The sequence below is a fragment of the Gavia stellata genome, chromosome 2 (assembly GCF_030936135.1).
Source record: "Gavia stellata isolate bGavSte3 chromosome 2, bGavSte3.hap2, whole genome shotgun sequence".
Lineage (NCBI taxonomy): Eukaryota > Metazoa > Chordata > Aves > Gaviiformes > Gaviidae > Gavia > Gavia stellata.
This window is the reverse complement of record NC_082595.1, coordinates 57,091,686-57,105,468: the sequence shown is the minus strand read 5'-3', so window position 1 is coordinate 57,105,468 and position 13,783 is coordinate 57,091,686. Positions and strand designations below refer to the sequence as shown.

Genomic DNA, 13,783 nt, shown 5'->3' with positions numbered 1-13,783 from the left:
GTTTGGTACAACTAGTATTAATTTTAGATGTGACCATTGCTTTTAAACCTACTGCTAAACATTTGGAGTCTCATTATTAATTAGATTATTAGACAGAGAATCAGTTTTAGCTAACATGGGGCAGTTGCAGTAAGAATACAAAACCAAAGCAAGTGGAAGTTTTAATTAGGAAAAAAAAAGGAAGATAAATGATACAGTGTATTATAAAGAATAGGACTTGCTGACTATTTACACATGCAAAACCAAAGCAAAATTGCTTAGGTGGCAATTGAGGGAAGGAGAAGAGAAGTTGGCTTTCCATGGCTCACATAAATAAAAAGTATCCAGAAGACAATGTTATCAATTTTTGGAAGAATTAGTAAGCACAACAACTGTTTTGTCAAAGGATTTTTTTTTTTGTTTTTTTCTTCCCCCAAAGAAAGTTCAAAGCACATTTCTTAAAGGTCAGTGCAGTGGAAGGGCTTTCTGACCTCACTGACAGCAGTGATTTTATACAGCATTTTGAAGACTAAACTTGCTGAAATCACACAAGCTAGCCATGGTGCTTTGCTTTCCATAGGCATCACATATTATCCCCAATATAAGGTCAATTTTTGTTTTCACCACATTCAGGTGAAGTACTGAAGAAAGCTCTACGGTCTGATTATTTAATGTGATACTAATTTAGAACATAAACAGAAATTATATGTTTTATGGGGCCACGTAAGTGCTATATACAAGAAGATGCATCATAGTGATTTTGGAACAGGTTTTTGACTTTATAATACAAAACTACGCCAAGGTGATTAGGGAAATGTCTAGAAAATATCTACCTCCTGTAACAAATGCTTACAACTGAGGAAAATCCAAACCTCTCCCCAGAGATATTAGTCTCCCAACACGTGATTTATCTTTTACAACTTGATTTTGACTGAACAGTCTAACCTTTTCAGCAAAGACAGGGTTTCCAGACAGGTGGCTCAAGTGTACAAACTCCAGATGCAAAGTCCCAAATTCTGCTAAAATGCTGCTGCCGCCCGAGGCCCATGGCCAATTTCGACCGATTCCACTAAGATGGAGGGGGAGAGAAATACAGAAAATAACCATGAGCATCTATAAGGCAATGTTAATAAAATGTAACAGATAGTAGATATAATATTATCAAGAGAAGTTAATGAATTTAAAATGTACTTAATATCTGCGTAAGAAATCATGCTTTGGCAGCCTTCCATGACTTCACCACAGGACCTTGAATTACTTCGGTCCAGTTCTGCTTAGGCTTGTAAAATCGCTTCTTGCAACAAGCCAGTCTTTTAGCTCACAAATAGCTCCATTACACATCTCACTGCACCAGCGTTTCACTGTATGGTATCACGTTTAAAGACATTACAAAAACCACTGCGTATGAGAAAACATTCTCATACTTCACCTGTTTTCCTTGTATTTAACACAACACTCTCCCAATTCTAACTCTTCCTTCTACAGCACAGTTGTTTATTAACTTAATTATTTAACTGCATATATATAGAATAGGCTTTAAGTTAAAAGTATTGCGCGCAGCACTTCCTTCTTAATACCTGAGAATTTATAATAGGGTAGGATATATAGGCATTGTCTGTCCAGGTATTCTTACCAGGACAAGTAAATTCAGTTTTAATTAAGACCTAAAGATACTTCACAGGAAAATTAATCTCAGGTTTTGTGCTGAGAGTAGAGAAAAGCAGATTTATTGTTAAATCCCCACTAGAAACGAATGTTGGTTGAGATTCAGACCAAAAGTCTGCTAAAGTTTCAATACAAAAAGATGTTTTTTTCCCCCTTGAAATTTCCAGCAGCAATATTCAGAAAAACCCTTGAAATTAAAGAAAAGCTAGCCAACTTTCCAGAGCATCTAGGTGAATAACGACATATTAGACCAGCATATTATTAGCATGAATGTTAGATGTAAATACACTTATTTGGTAGTGGAAAGTCTTCCTTATTTTCAAGTTGTAAACAGCATTAAACGCACACACACATATATATAAATAAAAATTTAATTTTACTTTTACACATAAGTAAAACTTATGCCACTACAGTCATCAATTAGCACTTGCGCAACCATGAAAATCAGGCATTCATCCTGAGTTAAAATGTGACTAATATTACGGAAAAACAAAGCAAAGCAAAAAAAACAAGAAACCCCATCTTTAGTTCATTATGATGGAAGTCCTCAGTTGTATTAAGAGTTCTTCTTCAAAAGGTCAAGTATCTATACCTGAAGTTTAACCAATATAATGAAGACTCCATTAAATTAATTTCCCCACTAGCTATACTAACACATTATTTTGAGATTTCTGCCACACACACAACATAAAAACAAGTCATTAAACTTTAAAAGCAGAGTAAAGGCTACAAATAAAGAGCAAGTTTGTGTTCTACTTAAATGTCACGGCTTTAAACTATGCAACACCTTTGGCTGCCTGGCCTTGAGCTGAAGGCGCCACTAGAACTCACTCAAGTGCCACCAAATATAGACTCAGAATATTACCTACTGACAGGCGGACTTAGATTGTCCCATTTCTGAAGTACCATAGCATCTGTCAAATACTCCCCATAGCTATGCTATAGATTTTCTTTTTCCCAGACCATAAAGCATGGAAGTGACTAAGCTTATCTGAGTGCTGACTGGAGGGAGAACTTGGCAGAGCAAAAGGAAAGAGCTCAGATGACGCTCGCCTGGCTGACCATAAAGGTGCAAGAGGCTAGAACACAGAATCACAGAATCACTAAGGTTGGAAAAGACCTGTAAGATCATCAAGTCCAACCATTACAAAAAAACCAAAAACCACACCACACAACACCACACAATCAAAAGAACCACACCACACAGCACCATGCCCATCAAGCCACGTGCCACAATGCCACGTCCACACGCTCCTTGAATACCTCCAGGGAGGGTGACTCCACCACCTCCCTGGGCAGTCTATTCCAGTGTGTTACCACTCTCTCAGTAAAGAACTGATCCAGTTCTGAATATCCAGTCTGAATCTCCCCTGGCGCAACTTGAGGCCATTTCCTCTTGTCCTGTCACTCGTCTCTTGGGAGAAGAGACCAACACCCACCCCTCTGCAACCTCCTTTCAGGTAGTTGTAGAGAGCGATGAGGTCTCCCCTCAGCCTCCTCTTCTCCAGACTGAACAACCCCAGTTCCTTCAGTCACTCCTCATAAGACTTGTGCTCCAGACCCCTCACCAGCTTCGTCGCCCTTCTCTGGACACACTCCAGCACCTCAATGTCCTTCTTGTAGTGAGGGGCCCAAAACTGAACACAGTACTCGAGGTGCGGCCTCACCAGAGCCGAGTACAGAGGCATGATCACCTCCCTGCTCCTGCTGGCCACACCATTTCTGATACAGGCCAGGATGCTGTTGGCCTTCTTGGCCACACTGCTGGCTCATCTTCAGCTGGCTGTCGACCAGCACCCCCAGGTCCTTTTCTGTGGAAAGTCCTCTGGTGCAAGTGGAAGTCCTCTGATGCAAATGATTACCCAGAACTCCAAAGGAGAAAAATATTTCTACTCTTCACAGCTGCAGACAGAATCAATGACATAATGAAATCACGGTACTGCAAAGACGCATGCAATGTAACTTCGATATGATATTTGTACAACAGAAACAGAACACAAGTTTTATGAGATCTGAGTATCTCATTTGAAGAGCAATCTTACAAAGATTAGAGTACTTTTTGTTTTTGATGAAAACAGAAGTGAAGAGAAAAACCCACCTAGCTTACAAGTTGTCTGCACTTCAATCTACCGTGGGTCAGAATTTTTCCAAATGGTGACATAAAAGCATCAGATATTACAGAAAATCAGAACAAGGTGAGTACTGCAGACAACATGTCTGGAAACCTCTTATCTGCAGACTGAAGAGCTTACACCTACAGACTGGTTATTCACCCAAGAACAGGCACCATCTCTGGGACACACTGGCCCAAGTCCTGCCTAACTGCTGACTTCTAGATGAAAATATTTTAGCTTGTTTCCACATCACTCAGATTAAGAGATGACATAAGACGCTACTGGTAAATAAAGCTCTCCAGAAAAAAGAAGTGAAATATTTCAAGGTCTTGAAAAGTTACCATGTTACGGTGCAACTGGCAAATGCTCACCTAAATGATTCTATGATTCTAGTCTTCAGTTATGAAGTTATGGGCTGTCTTCCTGAAGTCTTGAGATGCAAGCCTGGGGCTCTGGTGAAAGGTTTTATTTGTACTCCAAGTTTTATCAAACTATGTATAACATTACAAGTTCCTGTACTCGGCACTGGTGAGGCCGCACCTCGAATCCTGTGTTCAGTTTTGGGCCCCTCACTACAAGAAGGACATTGAGGTGCTGGAGCGCGTCCAGAGAAGGGCGATGAAGCTGGTGAGGGGTCTGGAGCACAAGTCTGATGAGGAGCGGCTGAGGGAACTGGGGTTGTTCAGTGTGGAGAAGAGGAGGCTGAGGGGAGACCTCATCGCTCTCTACAATTACCTGAAAGGGGGTTGCAGAGGGGTGGGTGTTGGTCTCTTCTCCCAAGTGACGAGTGACAGGACAAGAGGAAATGGCCTCAAGTTGTGCCAGGGGAGGTTCAGGCTGGGTTTTAGGAAAAATTTCTTTACTGAGAGAGTGGTGAAACACTGGAACAAGTTGCCCAGGGAAGTGGTGGAGTCACCATCCCTGGACGTGTTCAAGGAACGTGTGGACGTGGCATTGTGGGACATGGTTTCATGGGCATGGTGGTGTTAGTTGATGGTTGGACTTGATGATCTTACAGGTCTTTTCCAACCATAGTGACTCTGTGATTCCTACCGTTTTTCTTCCAAGGGCACCCATTACTCAGGTCAAGAAACTACAGCAGCAGTCTGAACCTGAATGATCAGGGCATTTGGGGGATTTTCAAAAGGTGGCTTACGGCTCTGTTGGTGAGCTTCACAAACCTCTCTGCAGATGACTCATCTCAACCAAAGCAAAGTAAAGCACTGAAAACTTTTTGCAGCTTATTTTCACTCAGTTATTCTTCCAAAATGGTTTAATGTCCCAAATTCCTTGTAAGCTGACAAATGCACTCTTCAGAAAGAGACAGATACATACCACCACTGCTAGAGGACAGCAAAGGAGGCCCAGGTATGACACTCACCCGTTCTATTAGCTGCATTTCTTCATCTTGCTTTCTTTTTGTAATTTACTTTGACATTGTATTTTTCAATTTTCCTATGTTGATGCTCACTACAACCTGTACTAAGTGTTAGTCATGTACTGACATCAGAGACAGAAACAAAATTCCTTCTACACTTCAGGAAGGAAGGAAGAAGCCACACTACTTAAACTTGTTTGAAGTCCCAGCCCAGGGCTTAAGTAATTTCAGTTTACAGGACACTATTTTAATGTATCTCAAATCATTGTGTCTACAATCATATTGTTTATACCACTTAAAACCCATAAAATATTTCTGTAAACTATTAATGGAAGTTTAGAACTTATTTCTGTATTATTATAACTAGTGTTACAACTAGTATTATGTGATTAAGTGAAATTTGAAGGGAGGATCTGGATCAGAAAAGCATATTAAAATAGGACCATCACTGATTTATGATATTTCCCATTTATTTTATAAACTTTGTTACTGAACACCAAGTGCCAATCTGAAATACAGTGTTTGCAATTCTGTTGTCATTCTTTCTCAGGAAACATGAGCCTGATTGACCTGGGCTGCTGGTAACTCAACTCAGTATTTTTCCAGTAGAGCACTGTTGGTTCTTCTGTACATAGGAACAGAAAGTATGACATCAGTATCTCTTCTAAAACATACAGAACATACCAGGAGAGGGAACCACAAAGGAAATATAAATATTTAAAGGTGGGGTTTTTTTTTAAATTACTGAAATTCAGAGGCACAACGATATTTACAAGATTTTTAAAAAATTACATTACAACTTCAATATATATAAAGCAGCAGCTAATTTTCAACTGAAAGGAACAGCAAATCCTCAGGGAAACTGCACAAATACTACAAAGGGTCAAAACACTTATTAAATCAAAATTCTTGGCATCAGTGAGCAGAACTGTTTCAGTCTCTGCAGACAGTTTGTTTATTATCCCCTAACCTTTCCTGGAGGGTGCCCAGGACAACTCCACAAGCCTGAGGCAGAGCAAGACCTCAGAATTTCCATATTTAATGCAAAATGCAAAAGCGCAACCTAATAGTCAGTATCTCCCTGCAGACTTAGCCAGTAAAAAAGGTGAAAGGCCAGAACAAAAGAGATGCAGCAGCAACTATGTGAAGCGTCCAAGATCCACTGTTGTGAAAGGTTTTAGGATTAAATACGAAAATAACTCCCTATAGCCCTTTTGGACTTTACTAATGCTGATCTTTTTTGCAAAAAAGCTACTCCAACTATGATGGCGGGTGAAAATGCAAAACGCTATGACAGAGAAATGAGAACATGGCACTACGAAGGGTCCATTTAAATTCACCAGAGCCAGGAGACTTGAATTGGAGCGTACAGGTTGTTCCTGGTACTTCCAGGAGTGCTGAGGAGACAAGGGGATCTGCCTGGAGAATACAACTTCTAACTGGAACTGGTTGGGCTTAACCCTGTTTTAGCAGGAACCCGCACAAGCAGAGCGTTGCCCAGCCTAACCCGCAGCCCCTGGCTCGCTCTCCTCGCTCCGTACCACCAGCCATCACTCTCACACCCAAGAAGGAGAGGGACCTTCTCAAATGGAGGTCAAGAAAAAGGGGGAAGGTGATGCAAAGGCCACACAAACTTTCCTGCAGCTTTTTTCTCCTTCTTCCCCCTCCCAGTTCCCCAGGACACGCTTCACGCTTCTCCTTGAGTCTCAACCCCCAAGTGTACATGCCTTATAAATAGAAATAAAGTAAAATTATTAGCTTTTTTTGTGAAAGAAAACATCATCCTACACTTTTCCCCCCAAAGGAAGCCTGTGGTCCTCAGACAATTTTGAAAGCATAATATGATTGCTTTTCCATGTTTTAGCTTTAAGATTATAACCACATGCAATTCAGCTGCACGGCTCGTACCGCAAACTGTGTAATTCAGCACATGGACACTGTGTACCAGCTACAGGTCTGAAAGCAACTGAAGATGGGGGAACCTGAGAGCAGTGCAACTCCAGCAAGGGTTCTTGAGGAAATCTCTTCAAGATTTCAATTAGCTACACAGGTATCAGATGAATTTTTTAACAATCTGCAGACTAATATATATAACAAAAAGTAGGACTGGAGATAAACACTTTGTAATGTTGTATTTTTAATTCTTTAATTATAAAATAAGGTTTTTCCTAGCTCACAGTTTATTTTTAACAGTCCTTTTTTGTACTGGCCACATTTACATGACACTTTTATAAAATATCGCAAGATAAATTTTGGTAGATTAAACTACAAAAATAAACACAGAAAACCTTTCTGCAGTACTGTGACATGTAAAGGGTACCTCAAAGTCTAGAAATCTTCTATACGTAGCCAGGCAAAGCCACACAGACAGTGCCACATATTGTGAATTAGTAAAATAAACAAGTTAACACAATGTATTACATCAAAAATTTCTCTCACAGTTGTAACACATCGCAATTTATTATTATTTTCTCTGCCATATTTCAATCCAGTGAGAAAAATCTCCAAGGGCACATTCCATTTTGACAGAATTGGTCATTGTTTCTATGGATGGCTTTTTTTTTTAAACGAATGTCTTCCTTTTATAAAAAGTTAGTATACCTACATAATGGCCAGTCACTGCATTTCTAATAAAGTGTTTATACATTGCAAAAGCCTTCAGTCTATTTCTTTTCTGCCACTACCAGTCTTTCACAATAATATTTTAATTTAATTAAGTCAACTAAGTCTGCTTAGAACAAAGGAAGATAGGTCAGTAAAGGGTCAGGTTTTCATTTACATACTTAATATCTATTTCTTATTTTAAACAAAATATATTTAAAAGATTAAGTTGCTACAGAGCTATAGATGGCACAAAATAATACGTCAAAATACTAAATAAAACTTAATGGCTTTCAGCGTTTCCTACGCTAATGAATGAACTCGAAACCAAACAATTAATAGGTTCTAAGTATACTTTGAGACACACACCCCAACATAAAAATAAGCAAATAATGGGCAAAAATATTTAATGGATACTATAGTTGCATACCGTGATCCCCTAGGTAAGGGAGTCACTATGGCAGCCAAAAGGATGATACTCAGAGGTCATTTTCATAGAATATGAAATGCTTCATGCATTATTTAGGATTGCCACATCTGAAAACACTTTCATAAGAATGATTTTTTATTTTGCCCTGAATGAAACCATTTGTCAATGTGTCACAAAAATAAATGAAGACCGGCTTCTTCTCTTCCCCGAAACCAATGCTGATTATTAGACACACATCCCTTGCTAACAACTTGCTAAGAGAGAAGCTAAATCCAATACCATAGACCAAACTGGGGGAGGTAAAGGGTGATCTGCTGTTGATACTTTTCAGAAGAGGTTCCCTTCGAACTCCTGTGCTGCATCTTTTTCCTTTTAGTACTACAGTTAACTAACAGTGCTAATCAACTATGGTTTATGATTTAGGTATAAAGAAGCTGTGACAAAGAATGAAATGATTTTATTAGAGGTTCGTACTTTTTTAAACAAAGAAAAAAACAACCATGGAGCACACAGGCAATGCTTGCTAAAGTTTCAACTGCTGTATTTGATAAATTACATGCTCAAAATATTTTTTTTTTTTTAATTTCCTTCACCCCCCCACCCCCAAGAGTACAACATAGGGGATGTTGGTCTAAGGGCCTGTCTTCACAAGCACTGAAATCGATGATTTATTTGTTAACGCTTCGAAGATATTTAATGTGGTTTTGTTTTCGCCATACCTGGCAAATCATCCGTACCCCTATTTGACAGAAGAGGGACAGGAACACAGAAATCCCATGTTTGCGTACACCGCTGGTACTCAACTCTTCCACCCAAGCCTAGTGGTGGGAGCTGCCAGGACAGCACCATGTGGGCAAAGTCAAATGGGGGAACCTGTGACAAGCCTAGCACAGTAGCTGTATATTTCTAGCCCCAGTAGCAAGCGTGAAACACCTTCCTGTCCAACTTCCAATAAATGGCAATTAACTTTTTGCAGGCCTAGGTGGTCCCCAGCTCTCCCCAGACAGCATCAACCAAGGCAGGCAGACTCTTGCTGGAGCTCTGACTTTTCCACAGTATGCCTTTTCCGAGAAAGGAAAATGATGACAACCTGGTTAAGCATCTCTCACACAATGTCTCGACAGCTGGAGACAGCAGAAAAAGAAACTTAAATCAGCTAGCTAGCCTATGTGGTAGTTTTTGATGTCTGTTTTATTCCTCTTTGTTAGGAGAATCGTTTAGGCAAATGCTAACAGCTGGTTAGTTTTTCAGCTGTGACAATGAATGTGTAACTACTGCCCTTGCCTAATCATTGCCCAGCTGGCAGCCTCCTGCTCAGCTGAGCTGCCCTCTCTGAAGGTTGATTGATACCAGCTATTACCTGGTGAGGTGATTTCTAGGGATGCTGACTCAGCAGGAGGAGGCAGACAGTGAATCAGTACCATCAGCAACTGCAGTATGAAGACTAACAACAAGTGATTACTCAATTTTACAGTACGATGGGGAATAAAAAAATTTCTGTGCTGTCACGTCAGACAGAACCCGAATGCTTTTTTTACTGTAACAAGTGAGATAATGAAGAGGTATAGCCTCAAAAGCTATTAGTTTGAGAACATTAATTTTGTCTATTTGCCTAGTCACATGCAGTGTCAACATTAATACATACTGATCTCCTGGCCACTTCAGTTCTGCCAGTACAGGAGATGCATCCATTTGTATTGGAGGCACATGCACATCAACATCTGGCTGGAAACGAGAGTAGGAAAAGTCAGATTACTGTGGCTGACCGTTCATCGTGTGAGAAACTATCAGCACAGCTCCAAAAAGATGCTAGTATGAAACAGATCTTAAAACAAGATCCCTGCTTTTCTCCACGAGCTTCATCAGGTCCTTCAAAGGCAATGTATGCGGCACACTTTCCAATCCAAACATTACAGAGATGTCCGTCTGTAAAAAGGCAGGAGAAGAGGAAACAGTCTCCTTGCTCCTCTTGTCAATTTTAGGAAGATGGGACCAGTCAGAATAGTTTTGTGGTTCTTGAAGATTAACAGCTGATTTAGAGACTCTACAGTACCAATAGAATGGTCACTATTTCCTCACTGTACTTGCAGGCAAACGGTTAAAATGCTGAACAATCATGGAACACTATCAAGTGGGCTGATCTTCCTCAAGGTGACCATCCGACAGGCAATTTCTCTTGAAACTTCACAGAACAGCAACAGAGACTGAAAAGCACTGTTAATGTAAAAGTGGGAAGGAAACAGAAGGTGCATGAAGTATGAAACTTCCAGTATCAACCTGTGCTGTGGCCTCTGCCAGGACAGGTCCCCACCTCCCTGAAGGATCAAGTCAGTGGTGGAGGAGGTGTTGGAGAAGTGTGCATATAAAGACGCAGAGGAGGCTAGAGAGTTATGTCTGCTCCACGTCCAAGTCATAGTCCATGAAACCCCACTAAGCACTCTTTGCTCAGTAGAAAAAGACACTGTTCCACACCACCATCAAACTCACCGTCATGGCAACAGGACCAGCCCCTCTGTGGTGAAAACTACTTGCTCATGACGAGGTCAGGGTAATGATGCGGCCTGGGGAAATACTGAAGTGAATGGACACTGAAGTGAATAAAAACAGCAGCAGAAGGAGCAGGAAGAGCCCAGATGGGGGTGGAGACCAAAATGCCAGAGAGAAGCAAGACAAAGAGGAGACAATCTCATCTGCCTCTGGAGAGCAGCAGAGAATAAGCAAAGGCCAGTGAAATGCCCTGTGGGAAGATCATGCTTTACTGTACACATTGAAGTCTGTCAGCTGCTGAGAATAAAAAATAGAACACCTCCTCCACAGGCTTGGAACACCACCAGACACCCTGGGATACTTCTTTCGTGATCTGATACACAGGTTTTGAAAAACTGGATCAAACGATACTGTGTCTATTGATGCTTAAAATAATCAGAGTATCTTATTCTCACCAGTCTATTCAGACTGTTGGGCTGCTTCGTGTATGTCAAATACCTGCAGCATTTCTCTGTGGAAAAATACTGAATTCCTTATGGACTTTACTGGCAGGGTTCGTACAATCCTTTCCTTATGGCTGTCTGCCCCGTGACACTTCTTATGTTACTGGTACTCTAAAGGGGCATCAAAGCTTGTGGAACTGGCACCCTGCAGCAAACCAATAGAGCAGTAAGCTCACACGTATGCACCCACATGGAGGAGTGTGAGACAGAGAGAGACAATTAGTAGCCAAGCAGTACATGATGTGAAATGTCACTATGAGACACGTCAAGTGTTTAATGGTAATTTTCAGTGTCACCATCTAAGACTGTACTTGTTACTGAAATAATTTCTGATAAAAGTTCTCTGAGCACAGCACAGACCTACATGTCTCCCACAACACACTAATGAATAAACTAAACAATTCATGTTTCCTATTACTTTATGCACTAAAGGTTTAATTAATCAACTTCCAAGGGCAAAAAAGCAAGAGGGAATACAACACAACAGAGCAAGGCTAGAGATAATAAGTACCAGCATAGACTGCTTTTAATCAGGTCTCCAAAGAAAAGTGAAAATAACAGGAAATGAGAAGTCATGAATAGAAGTCTACAGTTCTGCCATCCGTGTGATAATGTTAGACGGTGTAAAAGAAGAAGGTATTAGAATAAAATTCCCTACTGTAGCAACTGGTATAACTCGGTGTTACCGACAGTCTAAAAAACCTCCCGAAACCAATCAACCAAAAAGCTGCTCCACCTCCAAAAAAAAAAAAAAAAACCAAAGCAAGAAAAACTCCAAAAACTCTTGGTTCTGAGAAGCCAATGGACAACATCTTCTTAACAGATTCACTGAGAATAAAAATAATTAAGAATTTTGGAAGTCTATGAGAAACACCATTTATATACGTTCTCTTCTTCTCTGCCATGCCTTTTAATACAAGATGACTTTATTTGTTTAAGTCTAAAGCTTATTTCAGAACTTTACATTAAATAAGAGTGCTTGCTGCCTTAAACCACCATAGCCATGGCAATCAGCGCTCTTGATCTACTTCGCTCAGTACATCTCTCTATAAAACTCTGCTCCCAGTTTTATATCACTTTTTCAACATTCAACTTTTAGGTTATCTTTTTTTTCTGCTGAGGATTTGCTATAAATCCCACCTCCACCCTGATTAGTTCATTAACTTCTGACTTCAGTGAGTTACTATCCCACATCAGAATTCCTTTACTAATAACTGATATTCGAGCTTTGCTAAATTATTTTTGTGTCATATCAATTGCATTGTCCAAGTGGAAATAAATGTTATTAATTTCCTTTGTCTGTAAAATAATTTGTCATGAGGGTGAGTGTTGAGCAGTTTGCATTTGGAGGTGACTAGGTAACATAGAAACAGTGTGGAGAATTGGTGCTAGAACCCAGAACTTCCCCATTTCTTTTTTCTTCTCGATGTGTTTGTTGGTTTTTTTGTTGCTGCTCTTTCTTTCTGGCCCCACAACTCTCCTCTTGCTCTCCCAATCGACTTCCGTGTTACCAGATATTCTTCCCTCTACTGCCAGTCACTTGAGATCTTTAAGTTGTCTCCACACAGCCTCAAGTGGAAAGCAGCAAGATGCATTTCTATGATGGAGATCCTGCAACAGTGGTCACCTCCAGTTCAGGTTAAGGACACTCACAACCCAATCAAGAACATTAGTAGTGTACCGAAATATTGTGAAAACAGTGGCTTCTCTATCAGAGAAGCAGGAGTCACTTTTTCAAAGAAAGCCACTACTGATCTTCTGGACAGGACAAAATCCAAGTATTCGGTCTTTTCAGTCTGATGAGGACTTTTCAGACAAGGTAAAGATTCAAAGCTTCAAAGCAATGGATGGCAAGTGACAGGCTATATGAAACTTCCCAGCCACTAATTCCCACTTTCCCACCTCCCAACACTAATTTTATAATACTCTAGATCGTCCTAATCTCAGTCTCGGTCATTTTAAATATATCTGTATCAGTCCTGTTTATGGAGATCATAATCATTCCTTACCACCAGATGGTAACTTTAGAAAGTGTTTTTAATCTTTTATTTTTCTGAACGCAACTAGCTTTTATTAGCTTCTCACCTCAAGAAAGTATTTTAAGTGGATTCACAGTCATTTAAGTTAAAAGGTCTTTCAAAGCATTCAGTCACATTTATTGTGCTTGATATTGCCTGTGGTACCATTAAATGTTTGAAGTGAGAATCAAAATCATTACACTAACTGCATGGCTCCGTTATTAAAAATAATTGGCCGACAAGTCGCAAAGGTCTGTTTTAAGCAGTTTTGTAGCTACCATTCATTGTAAGGAGCCTACGCCAAAGGCTTTCTGACTGACAGTCAATTATTTCTCCTTTCAATACAGCTGTTGGATCAACAGTGGTTTCAGATACCGGACAGCTTGTCACAAGACTTGCAGCTGTGATACTCATCTGATAGAACATTAACTGACAAATGCCATAAATTACACTTGCATATGCATTTACAGATATGTGTATCAATCTAAACATGTACAATACAGAGACATCACTGCTGTCGAGGGAAACCTCTCTCTTCAATCTGCTTTCACAGATGCTGTGACAGCTGTATGAAACACTACTGAAATGGCATTCTGGTTCACTGAAAG

The 13,783-nt window shown here is 40.2% G+C and overlaps 1 protein-coding gene across 1 annotated transcript in view; it reads right to left on the bottom strand.

Moving 5' to 3' along the window:
• The window catches only part of MAN1A1 (mannosidase alpha class 1A member 1), a 151,808-nt gene that overhangs the window by 28,944 nt on the left and 109,081 nt on the right, over positions 1–13,783 (bottom strand). Inside the window, exon 6 of the mRNA XM_059828836.1 lies at positions 925–1,048. Within this exon, the coding sequence (XP_059684819.1) occupies positions 925–1,048 (124 nt within the window). The remainder of the gene's footprint in view (positions 1–924; positions 1,049–13,783) is intronic.